At 44.6% G+C, this 25,466-nt stretch overlaps 1 protein-coding gene across 2 annotated transcripts in view; it reads right to left on the bottom strand.

The window, feature by feature from the left end:
• The window catches only part of LOC120913185, a 161,596-nt gene that overhangs the window by 104,823 nt on the left and 31,307 nt on the right, over positions 1-25,466 (bottom strand). Inside the window, exons 4-5 of one of the 2 annotated variants that reach the window (XM_040322956.1) lie at positions 20,392-20,539; positions 432-561 (exon numbers count right to left, since the gene is read on the bottom strand). In XM_040322956.1, the coding sequence (XP_040178890.1) occupies positions 432-561; positions 20,392-20,539 (278 nt within the window). The remainder of the gene's footprint in view (positions 1-431; positions 562-20,391; positions 20,540-25,466) is intronic. The other variant, XM_040322957.1, reaches the window with a different exon arrangement.

Here is a 25,466-nt window from a genome sequence, read left to right as displayed (position 1 = left end):
TGTGTAGTCACACAGTCTGGTCTACTAGATTCCCTGGCAATATGCCACCCTCCTGTCCAGGTGTAAAACCAAAGGTGACAGTGAGGCCACATGGGGTGGGCCACCATTGTGACCACTGACGATAGCCCAGTGGGTAGTATTCTATTCTATGCAACAATGAAACAACATAAAATCTTGTCGCTCAAATGTAGCAATGTTCAACCAGCATAAGTCAATTGATGCCCATAGCAATTAACTAGATGTGTGCTATTACTTATCCACGTTACAAAAATAACTAGTTATAAGTGAGAGATTACCAGGGATAACGTGCATTTATTATCATGAGTTGTCCAGAAAAAATGAAAACTAATCCCAGTAGTCTAGTTCTGTGTTTAAAACCTCTTGTGAGAACAACCAGACAGCATAGTAAAACAAGAACGAGACGGACATACATGTATTTTCCATACCCATGTAGAATTTCCTGCTGAGTGACTATTGATAGCAGTTCAGCTGCCTCCTTTGACAGGGATTTACATTCATGTCTTAGCTCTATGCTCTCTTTGAACAGAAGCTCAGCTTCAGCTATTGTAAAAGAAGAAAAGAACATTAAAAAAAATGAACACCACATATTTAAATAATATTATAGCTATGACCGTATAATGAGAAAAAACAATAATGACAAGCAGGGGTGATCAAATAATGACTGGTTGCAGATCTAATAAGTAGAAATCAGTTACTGTACTTTGTGCATCAATATTATTCTTTGGACTGGCTACTTTACCCACCAATGTAAATGGTGAGGCGTGCTTGTGTAGCGGCCTGCTACTTTCATAGCTGGTGCTGCCTTAAATTTAGAGGGTGGTCAGAGATTTAGCTACCTCTAACTGTATTGTTTTACCAAATTTGGGCCTCTGTTCCAGCCATGGTTGTACTGCGAGTGATCACTATTGTTGTCTGGGGTGTTGGTACCACCCTAGGCCAAGGGTGGCAGCAGTCGAGTCAGGGTGTATTGGGTGTTTTTTTCCTCAGCAGCCAATCAGTGGGGGTTGATCGCCTCACTGTGCATGCGGGGGGGAATACTTAAGGGGTAGACGTCATTAGTTCTGGGTCATCGCCGTCGTTGAATGACGGCGGCTGTCGTCCCACCACCCCCCGTGTGGCCCTCATGGACGGGGGTGCGTGTTTAACTGTTCCTGGCTCCGGGACCACGTTGGTCCGGGGTTGTGATCTACTATGTAGGCCTGGTAGTCAGACTGGGTCTACGTTCGCAGAGTGGTCCTGTGCTGTCTGTTCTGAGGGAGGAAGCCACCCGATGAAGAACCTGTCTTGGAGAGGACAGAGCACGAGGCTGGTATCTCAGGAGGGGCCTTGAAATTCATCGAAGGACGCACCATTGCTGAGAGGCTGAGTGATGGTTGCCTGTCAGTTCTGAATTCGTGAAAGTTTATCCAAGAGAGATTCGAGTGCTTAATCCAGTGTTGAGAAGGATTCTGGACCGAATACATCTCCACTCTTTGGGAAGGTCTGTGGCAGAGATTTTGCTAAAGTTTCCGTGTGACACCCTGGCTGCTAGGTTGGTGAGAGAGGCCTATCCAGGTGCACAGTACCCACTTTGGCTAGAGTGGCGACGAAAGCTACATTGCTGGAAGCAGGAGTGTTTCCGAACAAAGTTATACACCTGAACCTACTACCTATTACCATTTCCACCTCTTTAACTACTACTTTTATTATTTTACCCTGTTGGGTAATAAAGCACAGAAAAAGAAACCTAAAGTGTGGACATTGAAGTTTTTCTCAACTCCCATCGTATACCCTAGACGGCGAAGGAATAGAGGTAGCATGCCACCCAAAAAAAAAAAACAGCAGCTCCTTCGGGGGTAGTGCTACACTTGCATAGATTGAAGATTAACAATGCCAATGTAAAACCAAAACTTGTATATTTTCGTACTGAATGGAGTAGAGAAGCATGTAAACCACTATCAGATTTTTGTGCTGCTGTCGATATTTCCCTTCATTTTCTGTTTTGGAAAAGCAGCAACAGGAAGGGAGAGAAAAATCTCTCCAAAAAATTGTCGAACGGGCAGGATTTTTAATTCAGGACAGACAATTATGTCAGAACATGTCATACAAGTCAAGATTCCTTTTGACAAAAAAAAAAGAAAGTATACCAAACTGTGCATCAGTGATTGGTGGCCAGGGTAAAAGGTGGATGTTGTCTAAAGTCTTATGGGAACACACCTCTTCATATAATACCCCTTACTAGTTAACAGAAGTTATTAATGTTGTAAGCATTTCAGACCCCTTAACCACTTAACCCCCGGACCATATTGCTGCCCAAAGACCAGAGCACTTTTTGCGATTCGGGACTGCGTCGCTTTAACTGACAATTGCGCAGTCGTGCGACGTGGCTCCCAAACAAAATTGGCGTCCTTTTTTCCCCACAAATAGAGCTTTCTTTTGGTGGTATTTGATCACCTCTGCGGTTTTTATTTTTTGCGCTATAAACAAAAATAAAGCGACAATTTTGAAAAAAATGAATATATTTTTTACTTTTTGCTATAATAAATATCCCCCAAAAATATATAAAAAAACATTTTTTTCCCTCAGTTTAGGCCGATACGTATTCTTCTACATATTTTTCATAAAAAAAAAATCGCAATAAGAGTTTATTGATTGGTTTGCGCAAAAGTTATATCGTTTACAAAATAGAGGGTATTTTTATGGCATTTTTATTAATATATTTTTTTTACTAGTAATGGCGGCGATCAGCTATTTTTTTTCGGTACTGCGACATTATGGCGGACACTTCGGACACATTTTTGGGACCATTGGCATTTTTATAGCGATCAGTGCTATAAAAATGCATTGGATTACTATAAAAATGCCACTGGCAGTGAAGGGGTTAACACTAGGGGGCGGGGAAGGGGTTAAGTATGTTCCCTGGGTGTGTTCTTACTGTGGGGGGGGGGGGTGGCCTCACTAGGGGAAACACTGATCTTCTGTTCATACATTGTATGAACAGAGGATCAGCATTTCCCACCCTGACAGGACCGGGAGCTGTGTGTTTACACACACAGCTCCCGGTCCCCGCTCTGCAACGAGCAATCGCCCGGCGGCGATCGCGCCCGCCGGTCACCCGCACGGGAGTCACGGACGAGCGGGGGAGCGCGTGCGTGCCTCCGGTGGCGCGCACGAGCCCCTAGTGGCTGCAAAGAGAGCCGACGTAGTATGACGGCTCTCGTCCAGGAGAGCCGACCTGCCGCCGTAGAATGACGGCGGCTGGTCGACAAGTAGTTAAAGTGTTTAATTTTTTTTCTAAAATAACAAAGATACTAATGTTACTCTCCACTCTGACCACCAAGGTTAAACCTATCAGGCTCGCTCAAACCTTCCTCAGTCGGGGCAGCGCGTCATCCCGACATCCAAGTCTGGATCCGCCAGCTGCCCTGATTGATGGCAGTCGCAGTGAGCCGCTGAGATTCTGAGACGCTCACTCCCCACCCCTCCACTGCTCAGCGCTCCAATGAGTGCTGAGAAGTAGAGCAGAAGAGATGCTGACTGACAGTCAGCATTGCTCTGCTCAGGGAGGAGTGAGAACCAAGCCATTGGCAGTGATCGTGGCTCGGTTCTCAGTGCAGAGACGCCGGGGGACAGATGCAGCATCAGTCTGATGCTCCATCCACTGAGGTAAGTATGAATAGGGAAAAAAACCTTTACTTCTCTTTTAATGCGAGAATGCATCAAAGGTAAAAAAGCTTTTACCTCTACAACAGTGGTTCTCAACCTGGGGTCGGGACCCCCTCGGGGGGTCGAATGACGATTTGCCAGGGGTCCCCGAACTCTGGGGTGCTCCTGAAGCCTGCACCGCTTCTCCCAACCTTTTCGTGGCTGCCCAGCAAGGCTGTCCCTAGAGCCTGTAGCCACCCAGCTGGGCTGTTCCTGGAGCCCACGGTCACCCACTCAGCCTCTTCGCAGCCACCCATTAATTTCATGGAATAGCAGGGGGGCAGAAACCAGAGGCCAGCTGTGAAGTGCGAGGGGCATCCCATTCCCCCCCCCCCCCACCAAAGAGCAAGTGAAGAAATAAAAATAGAGAATACATAGAAGGGAGAGGAAAAGAGGGGGAGGAACAAAGAAAAAGGGGGAGAAAGAATAAGAGAAAGAACAAGAAAGATGGCTAGAGAGAGGGGTGGGGAAAAAACAAGAAATTAGGATAGAGAGATATAAAATGGAAAGAAAGGAGAACAAAAGAGAGAGTGGTACATCCTAAAATGTACCATAAGGGTTTTAATACTGTACGAGTGGAAGGGACTCGGGGAGCACTAAATATCTGTTGGTTAGGGGTGCAAATTACTTGTCTTGCCTTGGGTGCTAACAACCCACGCTACGAAAAGTTTTACTGTTAAGGGTCCCCACAACATGGGAAATTGTATCAAGGGGTCACGGCACTAGGCAGGTTGAGAACCACTGCTCTACAACCACCTTAAGTCCCTTCCTCAGGATTCGGAACTTGTATAAACTCTACTGTAGATACCTAAAGGTTCCTAGAAGCTTATGTAACCTAACGCCTAGGTTAAATTAAAAATAAAAAAATAAATTAAAAATTTCCGTGCGACCGGTGAGAACCATGCGAGAACAAGTCGCAATGAAGTCAGAACAAAGTAGTGCAAAAAACTTTTTTGGAGTCGCACCAATTAGAATGGGGACCATTGAAATACATAGATTTTGACTTGTAATGCGACTTTGCATGTGTCAAATCACACAACAACTCGCAGTATTGGAAACAGAGTCTAATGCCGCGTACACACAACCGTTTTTAATGGTCTAGGAAAAAAAGTTTTTTTAACCCGATTATTGTTAACCCGGCCTTGCCTACACACGATCGTGAAAAAAAAAAAATGCTCTAGCAAAGCGCTGTGACTTACAACACGACGGCACTATAAGGTGGAAGTACCATTTCGGATGGCGCCACCCTTGGGGCTGCTTTTGCTGATTTTGTGTTAGTAAAACTTTGGTGAGAGACGATTCGCGCTTTTCAATCTGTTACAGCGTGATGAATGTGCCATCTCCATTACGAACGCTAGTTTTACCAGAACACGCGCTCCCGTCTCATAACTTGCTTCTGAGCATGCACGTTTTTTTTTCACATCGTTAAAGCCCAAACACGACCATTTATTACGACGTTAAAAAACGACGCAAAAATTTAGAGCATGTTCTAAATTTTTAACGTCGCGAAAAATGCTCTGGAGCCCACACATGATCGTTTTTAATAACATAAAAAAAAAATTCATTTTTTTACACCGCGAAAAACGGTCGTGTGTACGCGGCATAACAGCTTTTTCATACCAACATTTTGTTTAGGATTTTTTGGTCTTTATAAAACCGACAGCTTTTCTTCTTCCTCCACAATTGGAATATGTTTTTTCTCTTAAAGCGTGAAATCTAAAATCCTTGGACTTTTAACTGGTGACAAAAATGTACCCGCATACGCAGTTATTCTTTCATTGATGTGTTTCTGAGTTTCCCCACATAGTAACCATGACAATTCAAAAGGGAGCGGTAAATACAGAAGTGGGGGGTGATGGTAGGAGGAAGGTGATTGTAACAGATTACAGCAGCCTTGTTCCTCAATCCTTACTGGGTCATCCAGCGAAGGGATTTGTGGAGGATTATTCTGAGTAAGGCATTGTAAAGGAATTCTTCTCCTCATAAGGAAGCGTGTTCAAAGGATATGTTAACCTCGCACCCGGGAGGGAAGGCTGAGTGCATGTGTTTATAATACGAGGTCTGACTAAAGGCCCTAGCAGTCATTCTAGCATTCCGCAAACACAGCCAAGATTTAGACTTAAAGATCACACAGGTTAATCTGAGAAATCTTTTTTTACTCTATTTAAAATTGTAATTACATTTTTATTACAACTGGTAAATGTCTACTTTTAGCGATGGTTCACAATGCCACAGCCTGAAACTTGAAAAGGACTTTTAAACAGTGCTGTGGAGTCGGAGTCGGCAAACAATGCACCGACTCCGACTCCTACTAAATTTAGATTGGAATTAAAAAAGCAAGTTTAACCCCCTTAGCGGTATCCCCGAGCGTGACTCGGGGTTGTTTCTCTATGCTAGGATCGGTATCCCCGAGTCACGCTCGGGGTAGACGTGCAGAGCGTGCAGCGGCGCGGCTTACCTTTCGCAGCATCCACAGACAAGTTACTTACCTTGTCCCTGGATTCTGCGATGCATCCCCGCTGTGTGAGCGAGCGGGTCCTCGCTCGATTCACAGTGTCCCCGTGTGCCGCCGATCTCAGTTCCCTGCGACGTTACGACGCACAGGGGCGGAGAACGGCGCCAAATTCAAAAAAAGTCAACAAACAGAGGGCCATATTCTGGTAGAAAGTAGGCGGGCGGCGCGTAAGCCATTTACACTTCGCCGCCCCAACCTACAGGAGCAAGTGCTGTATTCCCCAAACACTTGCTCCGTAGTTTGGGGCGGCGTAGTGTAATTGGCCCGGCATATCCCCGCGTATATCCAAGGGGGCGGCTTGTATTTAAATTAAGCGTGCCCCCGATTCGAACGAACTGCGCATGCGCCGGGCTTAAAATAGCCCACTGCGCATGCTCCAGTTCTCGGTGTAAAACGTCAATGACGCCGACGTGTGCGTCATTGACGTAAAGTCGTATTCGCGGACGACTTAGTAAAACGACGTACCCGACGGGAAAACACGACGCGGACCCGACGCCATACTTAACATGGCCTACGTGGGACTGGCGTAAGGTTACCCCTCATATAGCAGGGGTAACCTTACGCCTACGCAAACGACGTTAGCGACGGTTACGTGACGCGATTTCGTTCGTGAATCGGCGTATCAGGCTCATTTGCATAAACAAATGAGACCTGAACGTAAACGCCACCTAGCGGCCGGCGGGGTAATTACATTTAAGATCCGACAGTGTAAGTGACTTACACATGTCGGATCTTAAGCGTATCTATGCGAAAATGATTCTAAGAATCACTCGCATAGATACGCGGGCCAAAAAAGAGAGATACGATGGAGTATCCTGAGATACTCCATCGTAACTTTACTCAGAATATGGCCTATTACATACAGTATACTGTAATCTTATAGATTACAGTACTGTATGTAAAAAATACACACCCCCCTTGTCCCTAGTGGTCTGCCCAGTGCCCTACATGTACTTTTATATAATAAAAACTGTTCTTTCTGCCTAAAAACTGTAGATTGTCCATAGCAACCAAAAGTGTCCCTTTATGTCAAAAGTGGTTTTAGAGCAGCTAGAAAACAGCGATAATAAATTATAATCACTTGCAGAATTGTGCGATAGCGATTTGTGGGGAAATTCGTCATAAAAAAATAAAAGTAATGACAGTGACAATTCTGCAACTGAGCAAATTTCAGTGATTTTGAGTTGATTACATTATTGAATCATTATTATTATAATTACCGTATTTATCGGCGTATACCGTGCACTTTTTTGCCCTGATAATCAGGGCAAAATCGTGGGTGTGCGGTATACGCCGATACCCACTTTCCCGCGCTGAGTTTGAATACTGTGCCGACATATACAGAGCGCAGTACACTCGGGTATAGTCGGGCAGTCTCGGCTCCTTCCGCGCTCACGTCCTGGACGTACAGGACATCAGCGCGAGAGTTGCCGAGCCTGCCCGACAATACACGAGTGTACTGCGCTCTGTATATGTCGGCGCAGTATTCAAACTCGGCGCGGGAAACGAGCGGGGAGGACGCCGCAGAAGGACACCGGACCCGACGAAGAGGACACCCGAAGCCACAGACGGACGCCGGACCCGACGAGGCCGCCGATGGACGCCGCACAAGACACCAAAACTGTAAGTACAAAAAAACTTTTTTCCACAGGAATCCGCTGCAACTTTAAGGGTGCGCGCTATACGCGGGAGCGCGCTATACCCCAATAAATACGGTATATTTGTTATAAATTAATTATTTATAATTATTTATTATATTATAATTTATAATTTTTTTTTTTTTTTTAAATCATACCCGGGATGCCTACTAGACTCTTGTTTGGTCAGATTTAAAATTAGTTATTCCTAAGAATTGCAGGCCTACAGTATAAAAACGCCAAAATTTCCTTGCAAAATAATTGTACCGCTTTTGGTACGTAATTCCAGACAGAATCATACCGCCAGGGAGGTTAAATGTCCCAATTCACAAAAAGTTATAATTAATGACTTCTCTATTGTAAAAATTAAGACCAATGCATGCAGTGCCTCACGTAACCGCAAAACAAACACGTTAAGTGACTTTTCATGTGCTTCACTATATGGCACGCAACGCACAATAAGGAGCGGCAATACTTATACTTTCCATAGTGTTGTGTTCTGCTGTTACAGGGAATGCAGCGCCCATGGGTAACCTAGCCTCTCACTGATGAGGGATTAAGTAAATATGTTTTTTGCAGGACTAGAGACACTTGTATAAGTGAAGGGAATGGAGGGTCAATAGTTCAAGACTGAAGCTGTAAACCATTGGAAAAACTGCTGTCATTCAGCGAAGGCTATAAAAACTCCTTTGCCTTTCTTTCCTTCAAGGAATGTATAAAATACATTTGCATATTAATACAGATGAGTCGGAAGTACAAAAAACGGAGTCGTCGGAGTCGGAACATTTATCTACCGACTCCACAGCCCTGCTTTTAAAGCACAACCAAACCCATCCATTTAATGGTTTCCCAAAACAGTTACATTCAAGGCATGCCATGAAAGATCACATAGTTGCTTGTGCTCGCAACTGAACGGCAAAGGCCAAGATGGAAGCTTCCCTGGCTGTAAAGGATAGGAGGGTTTAGTTCCACTTAAAGTGATATTAACTGCTTGCCGACCGCCCACCGCCGTTTTACGGCGGCAGGTCGGCTCGACTGCGCAAAATCACGTAATATAACGTAATTTTGCTTTGCGGCCACTAGGGGCGCACGCTCGCCCCTGGTGCTGATGCGAGTGCCCGGCCGGCGCCATTCCCGTCGGGCTCCCGGGATCGCTCGTGACAGAGCGAGAACCGGGAGCTGTGTGTGTGTAAACACACAGCTCCCGGTTCTTTCAGGGGGAAAAATGACTGAATGTATGAACAGCGATCTGTCATTTCCCCTAGTCAGTCCCACTCCCCCCCCTTCAGTTAGAAAACACTTTAGGGAACATAATTAACCCCTTCCTCGCCCCCTAGTGTTAACCCCTTCTCTGCCAGTGACATTTTTACAGTAATCAATGCATTTTTACAGCACTGATCGCTAAAAAAATGACAATGGTCCCAAAAATGCATCAAAAAAGTGTCTGGATGTGTCCGCCATAAGGTCGCAGTACCGATAAAAATTGCAGATCACCGCCATTACTAGTAAAAATATATATATATTAATAAAAATGCCATGAAACTATCCCCTATTTTGTAGACGCTATAACTTTTGCGCAAACCAATCAATAAACGCTTATTGCAATTTTTTTTTTACGAAAAATAGGTAGAAGAATACATATTGGCCTAAACTGAGGAAACTATTTTTTTTTCTATATTTTTGGGGGATATTAAAGCAAACAGTAAAAAATATTCTTTTTTTTTTTTTTTAAATTGATGCTCTATTTTTGTTCATAGCACAAAAAATAAAAACCGCAGAGGTGATCAAATACGTCAACAAACTACGTCAATTTTGTTTGGGAGCCACGTTGCACGACCGCGCAATTGTCAGTTAAAGCGACGCAGTGCCGAATCGCAAAAAGTGACCCGGTCATTGACCAGCAAAATGGTCCGGGGCTGAAGTGGTTAAAGGTTCAATTTATTTTTTTCTAAATAACAAACATGTCATACTTACCTCCACGGTTCTGTTTGTTCCTTAGACGCTGAGTGAATTGACTCGGCCCCGACCCCCAAGTGGCCGCCTCATTGGATTTGATTACCAGTAGTGGGAGCCAATGGCTGCGCTGCTATCAATCTATCCAATGAAGAGCCGAGAGCGATGCGGGAACGTCCCCACCGAAATTCAGAGCTCAGGTAAGTAAAACTGGGGGGGGGGGGGGGGGGGGGGCCCCGGCAAGGTTTTTTTTCACCTTAATGCATAGGATGCATAAAAGTGGAGTTCCACCCATAAATATAACATTACATCAGTAGTTTTAAAAAAATGTCATTAGTCGTTTACGAAATTTTTTTTTTAGATGCCTTCAAAGTGTTGTTGCTAGGCAGAATAGTTAATCTTCCAACTTCCTGCACCTAGGTGCTTAATGCTTCCTAACCTACACCGCACAGACTCCTGGGAATGTAGTGGGTGTAACTTTCCAGGAGTCTGTGCACTCCCCAGTCTCAAAGAATCATGTGACTTGGACAGCACAGGTGCTGAAACCTGATCTGACACTGCTTGTGCAGCACTGAGCATGTGTGAGATCTGCAAGGCTGAAATCCAGGAAGTCATACAGTCTGGCTTCATGATGCCCACACTTAAGATGGCCCCAGTCAATTTCTATTTTATAAAGTGTCTAAATGCTGTAACAACCTAACAAAACGGACCTTAGTTTACAGACTAACTTTACTAGAATACATTAAGCTTGTGTATTACAGGGGTATTTATATTTAAAAAGTGAAATTGTGGCCGGAACTCCGCTTTAAGATGAAAAAACATGAGGGTTTACAACCCCTTTAAAACTAGACATAGACTAGAGGTCCCAAAACTTTCTAAGCAAAGGGCCAGTTTATTGTCCTTTAGACTTTACAAGAACCAGACTGCGGCCAGTGGGAGTGTACATTTTCCGGACATCAGTGGGAGTAAATATCGGAACATTTGGTATTAGGGGAGAACTAGAGCACCATAGTTGGTATCATTGGAAGACAATGAGCCCCATTGTTGGTGTCAGTTGGCAGAATAATGTCTCGTATCAGTGGGAGGAATAGTGCTCCAAAGGCCAGATAAAGACAAGAAAAAGGCAAGCAAAAGGCCGCTATCCAGCCCACAGGACAGTTTGGAGACCACAGCTAAAGACAATAAAAATGTATATAGATAATTATTAACAGCCATCATGCACCTGTACTTTGCTTGTGATTTCTCATGAACATTGTCGATTCCAAAGACATGCTGTTCTTACAATTAGCTGTAAGTGAAAACCTCAAAAATGCAGAGTATTTTGGGAATGATCTGCATGCCAAGTCCATGATGCTTTCTATGTTGAAGATAATCAGGAGACCGTATTAGCTTAAAGAGAGCTAAACCCTAAATTAAGTAAATTTGTTTTCTAAAGCGATGTTCACTATATCAACACTATTGATCTCCTCCGGTCTATGCAGATTTGAGTGGTGGCAGGTTAACACGTTGCTGTCACTTAGGCTGCATTCACATCTATGCGACAGCGGCGTACGGCGTACGCGGCGTATTTTGCCGCGAGTGTGTATCTTTTTTTTTTTTTCAGATTCTTCCCATTGCTGTCAATGGGCGAACGCCAATGTCGCCTGAAAAAAAGGGTCCGGGACTTTTTTTCAGGCGACAGGCGTTCGGCGTCTATGAGATGTGAACCATCTCCATAGACAGCAATGGGAATTCTCCCCTCTAGCGGCAGAAGCGTCCGGCGTCGGGCGTTTTGTCGCATAGATGTGAATGGAGCCTAAGGCCCCGTACACACGACCAAACATGTATGCTGAAACTGGTCCGCGGGGCACGAGCGGGCCGAATTCCAGCAAACATTTGCCCGCCGGGCCTTTTCCCAGCAGACAAATATTCCTGGACGTGTTTTAAAACCGTCAGCTGGAATCCTGCCCGCTCGGACATGTACGGTCGTCAGTACAGACCTACCGTACATGTCCGAGCGCCCGCCGTCCCTCGCATGCGTCGAATGACTTCGACGCATGCGTGGAAGCCTTTAAATGGCAGGCCCGCCCACGTGGCCGCGGCGACGACGCAGACACGCCCCGCGTAGTGTTTACGCGCGGACTTCTGTACGATGGTTACCGTGTTTCCCCGAAAATAAGACCGGGTCTTATATTAATTCTGGCTACAAAAAACACACTAGGGCTTATTTTCAGGGGATGTCTTATTTATTTATGGTATGTTCAAAAAAGTTCCCCCCCCTGTCAGCTCTGGAGTCAGCATTGTGAAATTCTGTAATCCCAAAAATAAACCTTTGTTTAAAGACCTTATAAAATGATGTAATCCGTTCTGTAAAAAGATGATATCATGTGCAGTGTGTCTCCTTGTGGAAAATACCTTAATTACAGTGCCGCTTGCCGCTCACGTGACCCGCTGGAGCTCTTCTTCTCTACTCCAAATACTGCAGAGGGAGGGGCCAAGATCCCCAATGACCTCAGCCCCACTCTGAGTACTGCAGTGGGTAGGGGCTTAATAAAGTTTTATTGGAAAAAAAAACAGCCGACATCAGCCGGGAGGAGAGGAGAAGAGCTCCGGTGGGTCACATGAGCGCCCAGCAGTGCTGTAAATAAGGTATTTTCCACAATAAAGTTACAAAAGGGAGACACACTGCACATTATATAATCTTTTTACAGAACGGATTACATGTTTTTACAAGGACTTTAACTAGGGCTTATTTTTGGGGTAGGGCTTATATTGCAGCCATCCCAGAAACTCACGCTAGGTCTTATTTTCGGGGTAGGGCTAATTTTCAGAGAAACAGGGTAGTACAACCATCGTACAGAAGCCCTCTGGCAGGCATGTACGGTGAAAACGGTCCGACGGACCGCTTTCATCGTACATGTTTGCTCGTGCGTACCGGGCCTTAGTGTTTGAATAAAGACCTTCTCCGTAGGATTGCCAGGATTTACTTTAATGTAATTTTAAAAGTAGCTATCAATCCTTTATATATGCTTTCAGGGCCGGACTTACCATTGGGCTTAAGCCCTTGGGCCCCCCCTCAACAACTATGATCGGTCGGCGGCGGTAACAACCCCCCCCCCTGCTTCTCTGCTCCAGGGGGCCCCTTTCGATTATTAAGCCCACTGTATTTATGGGTGTCAATGTGCCCCCCTCAGAACCTGCCGCCTGAGACCAATAGTCCCATCGTGTCCCATGGTAGGGCCGGCCCTGACAAGTTATACTGATTGGGTATATCCCCTATAGAAAAAAACAGACGCATTAGCAGCAATCCGCAATCGGCTGCTACAAAATAAAGAATTATATTAACATAGATCGAATCCCCATGGGGCTGCCACAACAGCATGCACAACCAGTGACAAGTGGTTATGGCATAACTTATTTTTTCTACTTGGGGAGAAATATTGCACAACTCCCTTTTTTTCGCCCCCTTCCTTCCCAGACCAATTTTCAGCTTTCAGCGCTCTCGCACTTTCAATGACAATTGCGCGGTCATGCTACACTGTACCTAAATGACATTTTTATCATTTTGTTTGCACAGATAGAGTTTTGTTTTGGTGGTATTTATTCATGACTCCGTTTTTTATTTTTTTGCGATATAAGCGAAAAAAGAGCAGAAATATCGAAAAAAAAAATATTTTCTTCTTTTCTATTTTAAAAGAAATCCAATAAGATCTAATTTTGTCATGAATTTAAGCCAAAATGTATTCTGCTACATGTTTTTGGTAAAAAAAAACATCCCGTTAAGTGTATAATAATTGGTTTGTGTGATCACGGACATATGTACGCAAATGATCATGTACAGATATGCGCAGGAGATCACGGACATGTGTGCAAATGATCATTGGGACATGTGATTTTACTGTTACATATGTGGGGGCCAGGTGTTTTTACTATGTGGGGACATGTGTGTATGGGGACATGTGTTTTGGGGGACGTGTGTTTTACATTGTCTGTGACACTAGGCTGGTGATCAGTGAGTACAAAGCTGTAAAAACAGCTGATACTCACTGATCAGCAGCTGGGCTGCAGCGATCCCTCTCCTCACCGACAACTTCTGTGTGAGGGGAGGAGAGCCTATCGCCTAGTAACCGGCTCTGTGTTTACATCACATGACGGCTATGATTGGACACGGCCGTGATGAGATCAGGAGGGCCTATCACAGAGCCCTCCTGCTGATCTGAGATGCGCCGTGTCCGGGTGACACGAGTGCATCGGGAACGCACGCGTGCGATCCCCCTCCTTCTGAGGGAGATGTTCCTGAACGTCCACTCAGGAGAGCGCGCCGCCCAGCCGTATATGTACAGTGGCCGGGTGGGAAGTGGTTAAAGAATTCTTTATTTAAAAACAAGGGGTATTTTTAAACATTCTAAAATAGGGTACCTTCAACTTTTTTTTTACAACAAAAATAAATAAATGCTACTCAGGTAGCAGCCCCATGGTGAGTCGAACCTATGACCTTCCAGCACTGGTAGTGAGGCTCCCTAGCCACTACACCATGCAAGACTGCCCAAATACAGTTAGAAATTGACAGGGTAAGAGATCTTTTAAGGGCTCTTTCACACGTCCGTTCCGTTCGTCCGTTTTTTGGGCGTCCGTTAACGGACCGCAATGCTTTCCTATGGGTTAGCGTCCGTTAGCGGATGAGCATCCGCTAACGTCCGTTAACATCCGTCTCCGTTAAGCTCTGTTTTTTTGAACGGAAGAAAACCCTATTTTTCTTCCGTCAAAAAAACGGAACGAACGAAAAACGGACGTTAGCGGACGATCCGTTTACCATCCGATCCGCTAACATCCGTTTTTCATCAAAATATGTAAAAAGCCCCCAAAAAAAAAACGGATGAAAAAACGGATGGAAAACGGACGAAAAACTGATGGAAAACGGACGAAAAACGGATCGGAAATGGATGTAAACGGACGGAAAACGGACGAATAAACGGATCAACTGATGAAAAAAAAAATTATCTAAAAAACTGAGCGGACGTATGAAAGAGCCCTAGGGGCTCTTTCACACGTCAGCTCAGTTTTTTAGATCAGTTTTTTTTTCCATCAGTTGATCCGTTTTTCCATCAGTTTTTCGTCCGTTTTTCGTCCGTTTTCCGTCAGTTTTTTCATCCGTTTTTCTTTTTTTTTGGGGGGGGCTTTTTACATATTTTGATGAAAAACGGATGTTAGCGGATCGGATGGTAAACGGATCATCCGCTAACGTCCGTTTTTCGTCCGTTCTGTTTTTTTGACGGAAGAAAAATAGGGTTTTCTTCCGTCCAAAAAAACTGAACTTTTTTTAGCTCATCCGCTAACGGACGTTAACCCATAGGGAAGCATTGCGGTCCGTTAACGGACGTCCAAAAAACGGACGAACGGAACGGACGTGTGAAAGAGCCCTAACTGTCAGATTGCTGCTGCTGCTATAGCTTCTGTTTTTTTCTATAGGGGATATTTCCAATCAGTATAACTTGTTGCTGTCAGTCAAAAGTAGGGCCAAAACAACTAATCGATTATGAAATTAATCGATTACAAATTTTCATAATCGATTAATCGGCCAGTAACATAATGGGGTTAAAAAAACGAAAATTAGCCTTTTATAGTACAAAAAAGCAAATAGCTACTGTAAATATTACTTTCACTGTCCCACAGTAAAAAAATTAACCCCTTACAATAGCGATTATTTGCTCTTGTACTTATTTTTGTTTTTTTTAACCCCATTATGTTACTAAACATCTCAGGCCTGGGTTCACACCTGTTTTTTGGTGCTTTTTGCAGAAACACACTACAGTTCATTTACATGTTTTCCTATGGGACACGCTCACATCCATGATTTGTTTCTGGCTGCTGCGTATTTGGAAAGGGCAAGAACTTTTTAACGCAAAACGGTGCTATTTTTTTTTGGTTCCATATACTTCAATGGAGAAGCTGCAGAAAAGCATGTAATGTGTTTTTGCGGCAAATTGTGTTTTGTAATCTGCCCAACAACAAATTGGCCCAAAAAAAATGTAAAGATTCAATATATATATATTTTTTTAAGGCTATTATCCGATTAATCTAAATAATAATCGGCCAACTAATCGATTATGAAAATAATCGTTAGTTGCAGCCCTAATAACAACTATCTAGCCGTTGGTGTCCTAAAAACCAATGATGTCATCGATTGTTAAAGAGGAGTTCCACCCAAAAATGGAACTTCCTCTTATCCCACTCCTCTCCCCCTTACATGCCACATTTGGCATGTAATTTTTTTGGGGGGGGAGTGGGGGCTTCAGGAGAAGGGGACTTCCTGTCCCACTTCCTCCTTCCGCCGAGGGGCTGCAAAGGCGATTAAGCTTAATCGCCTTTTGGCAGCCCCTCCCTGTAGGTGATCGCCTAGGACACGTCGGGTCCTAGGCGATCGCCTGTCCAATCAAACAGCGCAGCGCCGGGCCGCGCGCACATGCGCAGTGCAGCTCGCGCATGCGCAGTGGGTGCCTGGCCGTGAAGCCGAAAGCTGTCACGGCCGGGTGCCCACAGTGACAATGAAGACGCCGGCCGGGGAGGGGGAGAGAGGAGCGGAGCCCCGGCCGGCGCGTCGCTGGAACGCTGAAGCAGGTAAGTGTCAGTTTATTAAAAGCCAGCAGCTACACTTTTTGTAGCTGCTGACTTTTAATAAACTTAAAAAATGGGTGGAAAACCCCTTTAAGGAGGGCATTGTGTGCTTACATAGCATCCTTGTTTGTCCCTCCCCTGTTGCACCCTGTCAGCAATGGGATCACATCAGCTGAGTGAGGGAAAGAAACAGAAGGAGAAGAGAAATGCTAGTCAGTACTGGTGTGCAAAAGCCTATTTGCTTTTGGAAGAATAGATCCAATATTGACTGTCCTACATGTGTTGATGTTGCTGCATTATGTAATACGATTACTGTAAAGGTGATCCCCGCGCTACCAGGTAGGTGAATGAATAATAATAAAGTGACAAACAGGTGAATTATGAGAAATTGCTGCTAAATCTGTAGTGTTCACAATACACGCAATAACAATTGAAAAAGAAAAGTGAATCTCGCAGTTCCTCGAATATCACAGTGTGTGTAATTAAAAGCAATAAAACAAGTGAATCCAAAAGTGCCAGTACATTTTACACTATGGGCGGCTTTTATCTATTCCATTTCTATATGTGAATTGGAGCCCATAGCGATACATTTAGGGCACTTTCACACTGGGGCGGGTGGGCGTCTGCAGTAAAGCGCCTCCGTTTTTAGCGTCACTTTACTGTCGTTTGTGCGGCACTTTACGGCCTGCTTACCCCTGCTAAACGGCCTAAAAAGGGTTAAAAGGGCCAGCAAAGTGTCACTGCATTGATTTCAATGGGCAGGGGCGCTGTAGGAGCGATGTATACACCGCTCTTACAGCACCTCAAAGATGTGCTTGCAGGACTTTTTTTTAACATCCTGTCAGTGCACTGCTCCAGTGTGAAAGCACTCTGGCTTTCACACTGTAGTGATAGGAGAGGCGCTTTACAGGTGCTTTGCCGGCGCTAATTTTAGCACTATAGTGACTCAGTGTGAAAGTAGCCCAAGAGGCAGCACAGTGGTGCAGTGAGTAGCACTTTCGCCTAGCAGCAAAGGGTTCGCTGGTTTGAATCCCAACCACGACACCATCTGCCTGGAGTTTGCATGTTCTCCCTGTGTCTGCGTGGGTTTCCTCCCACACTCCAAAGACATGCTGGTAGGTAAATTGGATCTCGTCCAAATTGGCCCAGTATATATGTATATATGTGTGTATGACTGTGTGTCCCTAGCGTGTCATGATCCTACGGGGTAAAAATGACTGCACCAGCCAAGCAGATACTGGCTGGAAAAAAGCGCCCAGAGGCGATTCAGTTTGCATGCGTTGCGCTATACAAGTCAGTCATTCATCCATTCAAGAGCCTGGAGGTTGGATATCGCCAGTACCTATATGTGTCCTTGAGGCTGATCATTCACTGCATAGAGGTGAGAGTTCTGTGAGCACTGGGCAGTTGTGTGAAGGCACAGGAATATACATTTCTATTGGTGGAAGTTCAAATTAAGAGGACTTTGTTTATTCATTCACTGGCACTGCAACATTTGTTTTGGATTTACTTGTTTTATTGCATCTAATTATACACATGTAATACGATTAGTTTTTTTACAATTTAGAATGGGATGCCTTGAGGCACAAAGCCTACCCGACGCCTTTGCAATTGGCAAAGTTTCAGCACACGCCGAATCCGACATGTCACTTGTGCAGGGCTGACCCTGGCTCGTTCTACCATCTGATGTGGACCTGTCCCCATATCCAGATGTATTGGACGCAGGTTGTCCGTTTCCTCCATGACAATATGGGTTCCCCTGTGGTGCTGGACCCTAAGCTATGTATTTTGGGGCTACTGCCAGATGTGGAAGTGGACAAATATCACACAATATTTATCTTTGAAACATTATTCTTGGCACGCAAGATGATAGCTCAGAGATGGATGCAGAACGTGCCCCCCACACTACGGCACTGGAAAAAAGCAGGTAATGACACCTTGCCCTTCAAGAAGCTGATCTACACACACAGGGGATCTACCCAAAAATATTCCAAGATCTGGCACAGATGGTTGGAGGATGGGGAAACGTGTGTAAGTGTTCCGTGCCTGGTGCAGAATTCCTATGTATCTGGAGCACACCTTGTTAATATAATATACTTGTGTATGTATTTTCGCTGTCCAATCATATGAAAGACCTTATGAGACTAAATTTAACTGAATGGCTTGTAAACTGTGCTTTACACCAATAAAGTTGTTTTTTTCCAAGTAAAAAAAGAAAAAGAATTGGATGCCTTGAGATTGAGTTAGAGCATAAACTCTGAAGACCAGCCACTAAGAGTTTGATATATACTCTGGAACAGGGCTCAAGTCCTGCGGGAACGCGTGGGAACGGAGTTCCTGCACTTTTTTCACAGCAGGAACTCCGTTCCCTTTGCAGAACTAGAGCAGCCTAGAGCAGCAGAGCCTCCCGAGCCAATCCTTCACTAAGCTCCGATGCCCAGCTCGAGTCACTGTCAGGGGCAGGCGAACCTTAGTAATCCTTTATGTTACTGGCCGCTTCATGTACATGGATTAATAAGGTAGTGTGCGGGTATTCCATCACTTTTTCGATGCCGCAATGTCTCCTGGGAGCTTTTGTCATTGTTCCCAGGAGACATTGTGGAGGTCTGCCGCAAGTTATCGCGGGATTTAGAAAGAACTTGCTTCTTCTTCGAGGAAGTGACGGAATACCCGTACACCTGATGAATCCATATACAGGAAGCGGCCAGTAACATAAAGGATTTCTAAGGTACAGTGGATCGAAAAAAAAAAAAACATGCGGTTTAGTAATTATGCATATCGTTTTTTTTTTGGTGGGGGAGTGGATCTTGGGTGGGAGTTCCCACACTTTTTCCCCAGGACTTGACCCCTGCTCTAGAAGCTAGCCACTGAGAGGTTAGTGATAGCAGTGAGAAGAAAGAGATGGACAGCCGCACTCCGGAAAAACGTTTTAAAAGAAAGTTGTCTTTATTTTCAAGCTGGAACATGTACAATCACCGCAACCACAAAACAGGACAGCCGACGCGTTTCGCACTTAACTAGTGCTTAGCCATGACATGCATCGCCAGCACCTTGGTAATCCGACCGTCCCTGATCATCTACAAGGCTCACCTGGAGTGGTGAAAATCTTTTACTGAGAGGTTAGTGCATGTGCTTGGTCACCAAAATGTAAATTTGCATATACTAATAAAAAAATGAATCTGAGATTTATTGTACATAGGCTGGGAGACTGGCCGCTGACATTGGGGAATGATCACTGAAGGTTTAACAAACATTCAATTGAATGGGTCACAATCAGTGACGGTACTTCCTGCCCAACCCAACACGGGGCATCACTTTTGCCTCGGCCACAAAGCATGTGTACCACCCCATCCAGGCTCTGTGTTGGGTTGGAGAAAGAAAGACCGCCGCTCCAGGTGAGTGCAATAAGCAATCAATGTCCTCCTCAGAGACCTGTGTTGGGTTAACGTGGGTGGTCGGGATACCTGCTGATTTTTACAGATGTCCAGCCTGCAAGTGTAGACAAGGCTTAACGTAAATTGTTGAAACAGTGTAAAATTTATTATGCTGACGTAATAAGTGTGCTCGGGAATATTTGTACTATGTCATGCTTAGAAATGCCCAGCTCATTGTGAACCTTTAAAAAGGCCAGTAATGAATGGACTTGTGCAGTTGCCATTTTTGGCAAAGAAGTCATCTGTTTGTGTCTGCTCTCCTCCTCAGATGAAAGGAGCCTACTAGGAAGAAAATAAGATGAAGACAATATGAAGAGCACCATTTGAGCTATAATAAATGTCTTTCAGCATTAGAATCACACATGATCCGAATGCATGCATTTAACAAGAAAAAAAAATACTAAATGCTAAACTGTTTTTGGGGCACTTTCGAATAACGATTGGCTGTAAAGTGCTTTTTCGGCCATTTGAATAAATTATGAGAACTTTTTCTCTTTTCCTGCATTTTCACGGTAGTCTTGAAGGCACAATAATTTAACAAACTGTCACATACCTTGAAGGTGAGAGGATCTGCAGTCAGCAGCATGAGCCTTCTCTAGCAGAGACAAGATCTTTCGCTTGAGGTCTTCGTGTAGTGTATTCATGTCAGCAGTAAAGGGTGCCTCAGAAGAACTAGATTCCGTTTGAGACTTCACATTCGCCTTCGCAAAAGAGAAACCGTATAAAGTTTAAACAATAATCGTGTTACAGTAGTATGTGAAAGAACTACATATGTACATATAAACAAAACACACACAAACACAGTATACGGTACTTGCATACCCAAGCGTACACATACATAGACACCACCAAAGTGTGCATAGTAAATAAATTATTTCTATATGAATACTAATAAATATGATCTGTATAAGAAGATACAGGGCGTCATCATTTCTAAAATACCAAGTGTAGTGTTGTGTGTACACACAGTATACATACTCTATATGCACACACAAATAGATCAGCTTAAAGCGGGGGTTCACCCTGTTAAAAAAAAAAAAAAAGGTTTTTTTTATTAGACCATTAAATTCGGCATCGTAGCGCGAGCTACGGTATGCCGGTCTTACATTTTTTATGCCCGTACTCACTGCGGTATCGCTGATTGAAGAATCCGGGGAATGGGCGTTCCTATGGTGAGAGAAGGTGATTGACGGCCGGCCCTGGCACGTCACGCTTCTCCGGAAATGGCCGAAATAGGCTTGGCTATTCACGGCGCCTGCGCATAGCCTGTGCGCAGGCGCCGTGAATAGCCGAGACTAGGGGTGTAACGGATCAAAAAACTCACGGATCGGATCGATCCTCGGATCAGGAGTCACGGATCGGATCATTTTCGGATCAGTGCAAAAAAAAAAAAATGTGTGTGTAATATATACATATATGTATGTATGTATGTATGTATGTATGTATGTATGTATGTATGTATGTATGTATGTATGTGTATATATATACACACACACACACACACACACACACACACACACACATTTCACGGTGGATTAAAGAGGAAGCAGGTGAGGCTGTTTGGGACTTGTTAAAAGTACAATCTTGATGTTTTTACAGCTTATATATATATATATATATATATATATATATATATATATATATATATATATATATATATATATAAGCTGTAAAAACATTAAGATTGTACTTTTAACAAGTCCCAAACAGCCTCACCTGCTTCCTCTTTAATCCACCCGTGAAATGTGCTCTCCCCCCCCCCCTCCTCCTCTCACACTTGTGCTTCTCTGCTACTATTCCCTCTCCATGTCGGCTTGCCAGAGCCCAGTGCACAGCGTGACACGCCTCCCCGGGGAGGCGTGTCACGCTGGGCTCTGGCAAGCAGACTGGGTGGAGCAAGATCGCTCCGGAGCTAGGCCGAAGCCGGGGACTTTCCTAGGCCTAGGCTCCGGAGCGCTCCGCGGATCGCGGAGTGTGCCGATCCGAACGGGGTGGCCCGTTCGGATCACGGATCGGTGACGATCCGTTACACCCCTAGCCGAGACCTACTCCGGCTGTCTTCGGGGAGCGTGACGTGCCAGAGCCGGCCGTCAATCATCCTCCCTCTCCATAGGCACGCCCATTCCCTGCGGGAGTCGGATTCTTCAATCATCGATAGCACAGTGAGTACGGGGATTAAAAATTTAAGACCGGCATACCGTAGCTCGCGCTACGATGCCGAATGTAATGGTCTAATGATGGAAAGGAGGGTGAACTACCGCTTTAAGTACCTTGCATTAAAGTGGCGCTAAAGTCTAAAAAAATAAATTGCCCCAATGCATACCTTGCATTAAGGTAAAAAAAAAAAAAAAAAAAAAAAAATTGGGCAAAAATATCGCCTCTCATCTCCACAACACTTATCCGAGTCCTCACTCGATCCAGCGCTGTGCCGACTGCTCTCCTCTCACTTCTTGGTCTCACAGGCTTTGCTGAAGTAGCGGGAGCCATTTGTCTTCTGTCAGTCAAATTGAGTGATAAGGGAGCTGGGCTGAGCCCCGATGTTCCCCCCCCCCCCCCCTTGACACAGACATCGGGGCTCAGCCCAGCTCCCTTGTCAATCAATTTGACTGACAGAAGACAAATGGCTCCCGCTGCAGTCGACAGCGCTGGATCGAGTGAGGACTTGGTTAAGTTTTGGGGAGATGAGGGGCGAGGGGCGATACTTTTGCCCATTTTTTTTTTTTCTTACTTTAATGCAAGGTATGCATTAGGGCAATTTTGGGATCAGACCTACAGGTGTGTCACAGATCATGCTCTGATGGGGTTTTTTGCCTTCCTCTGTACCAACTGTGGGTATAGAATTGGGTATATGGGATTGTATGATATTTTTTATTGGTTGAACTAGATGGACTTGTGTCTTTTTGCAACCTGACTAACTATAACAATAGGAAGCGGCTTCCAATAGTGACACACCAAAAACCGAGAAGAGGAGAAGCGCCTGTTGGGGGGGGGGGGGGGGTACGCGAGAAAAAGAGCATAGGGGTTGCTCTGTGCAATTCCATTACAGGCAAGTATAAAAAAAAAAAAAAAAAAAAAAAAAGAGAGATTTCACTTTAAAGGGGTTGTAAAGACAAAAATATTTTCCTCTTCAATTAAAGTCTGACAGGTGCTGATGAAGTAAAAAGTAATGTTTTGCATTATAACTAGTTTGATACCTGTTGAAATCGAGGTGTTTAATTCACCTCCGTTACTCCTGAATTATTATTCTCACTCACTTCCTGGTTTGCGGTGCGCATTCATTCTTGCTACATCACGGCCTAATGGGAACTACAGTTCCCATTAGGCTTAGCCTCCATGCCTGTGAGGGATAAGAGAGCATCTTCACACAGGGCTGTAGTCATAGGGAGGGGGTGAGCACATTCTGCTTTCCACCATGCAAAACGGCTCAGATGCTGGTGGAAAGCAAGAAGAGGAGAGACAGGAAATGGCATTTTCAAACCTGGATTACTGCATTTTGGAGGTCAAAAGGAAAAACGAGGTAAGTGATATTTAAATGCTCTAGCTTACAGCAATCAATTGATCTAATAAAAAACGAACCTTTAGTGTTCCTTTAAGACCTACAGGTGTGTCACAATAGGGAGCGGCTTCCAATAGTGACACCCTCCGAGAAAAAGAGGAGGGGGGTAATCCGAGAAAAAGAGGAGGCAAGTATAAAGAAAAAAAATGAGTTTACATCACTTTAGGAGCCAAGTGGGGATTGTTTAGGGCCTTGTTAGAGAAGAATTTCCTTAAATCGGGGTTCCTGGTTTTCAGGGAGAGGTGCATGCTGGGCAATTTTTAGGCACTGTAATGCCCAGAGACTCCTGGGAAATGAGTGTCATCATTTCCCAGGAGGCAAATGGGTCTTAAGACAGGAAGTTGAACCACCTAGGACCAGGAACTAGGCAGATTACGAAATGTGCCTAGTAACAGCCAGATAGAAGTGAGTAAAAAAAATAGGTTTTTTTTCATTAAAGGCAAGCTGTTAATAGAAAGTAAATTTTTAGGGTGGAACTCCACTTTAACATCCTGTTCCAATGACAACATTATCATCAGAAAAAAAAAATGTAAGAGAACACAGGTAGCAATAGAAATCTCTACACTTCCCTTTCTTTACAAGAAAAAAAAAACGTTTCTGTTGTTGGTAAAAAAACTTACTTCACTTTAACAAAATGAAAACAGTAATGGAAATAAACGCCTCTTTGAGAAACAAGATCTGGATGGATTGTCACAGCAGAAGACAAAAAAAATATATATTGCAAAAATGTGTAAATGTAATAAAACGTAAAAAACGAGAAGAGGCAGAATGTTACTCCGCACACAGTCGCTCCTCTCAGTTTGACAGTCATGCAGATGCGCACACCAAACGCACACTGTCTGCATTTGGGCTTCTCACCCACGGCCACGGGTAGAATTGCCCCCTGTCCAGGATTTACCCGAACAGTCCGGGTTTTAAAACATGTGTCCAGGTTTCAGTCCACCTGAAACCCGGACACATTGTTCAGACAGGAAATTTGGCTTGGAACAGGGTTTGACAGGAGGGAAAGGGGGCACTATGTGCGCCGCATTACTATTCTCTTTGAAGTACACAAATGGTGTCCCAGGTCTGTTACAATCCTATAGTGTATACTAAAACAAAAAAAATTACTGTGCGCCGCTAAAGACCCCTTTCACACCGAGAGCATTTTGCAGGCGCTATAGCAATAAAAAAAATAACGCCTGCAATCTGCCCTCAAACAGCTGCGAGGGCTTTCACACTGGAGCGTTGCACTAGCTGGACAGTAAAAAAAGTCTTGCTAGCCGCATCTTTGGAGCGGTGAAGGAGCGGTGTAATTACCGCTCCTGCCCATTGAAATTAACGGGACACCGCGGCTATATCGCTGGCAATGCGCTGCTGCAGCAGGGCATTGCGGGCGGTTTTGACCCTTTCTCGGCCGATAGCGGGGGTTAAAAGCGCCCCGCTAACGACCAAAATGCGCCGCAAATCCGCTCATATCGTCGTCTGTAAAAATAGCGGAGTTTTACCGCTGACGCTATGGGCAGCTCAGTGTGACAGCGGTCAAGATTTTCAATTTTGGCTTGAAGAAATAGTGGCAACCCTACCCACAGGGCTAGAGCAAGTGGCAGGGTCTATCCAGCTGCTGCGCCCCCATAGATTTTGAATGGAATCCCTGCATGCAGCACCTGTGGCTTCAGCTGCTTGCACACCCGGCCTATTCATGCCCTTACGGGTCTCAGCACCCGCGTGTGAATGAGGCCCTGAAGATCAAATAGAAAAAAAAATACTGGTTTTAAAAGTTTGCTCAAAACATGTACATTTATAGCTAAAACAATGCTACTCTTCTCTTACGGTCACTATAGTCAAGGTTTAAAAATTAACTTACCCGTACAACATACTAATAACTTCAAAGCAACTGTTCTACAATCTGACATGTGTGGGGAAACGCTGCAAGCACACAAGCCCAGTATGCCAGTGTCAGACAAAAGGGTCCATCCCGATTGACTGTATTGTCTGACACTGGCATACTGGACAAGTTTAGACAAATCCTATGAGGTTTCCCAACATGTGAATTGTGTATATGCATTTCTGATTTAGAAAGGGGAGGAGGA

Source organism: Rana temporaria, chromosome 9 (assembly GCF_905171775.1).
Source record: "Rana temporaria chromosome 9, aRanTem1.1, whole genome shotgun sequence".
Taxonomy (NCBI): domain Eukaryota; kingdom Metazoa; phylum Chordata; class Amphibia; order Anura; family Ranidae; genus Rana; species Rana temporaria.
The sequence above is the reverse complement of the archived record's forward strand: the minus strand, read 5'-3'. Positions and strand labels throughout refer to the sequence as shown.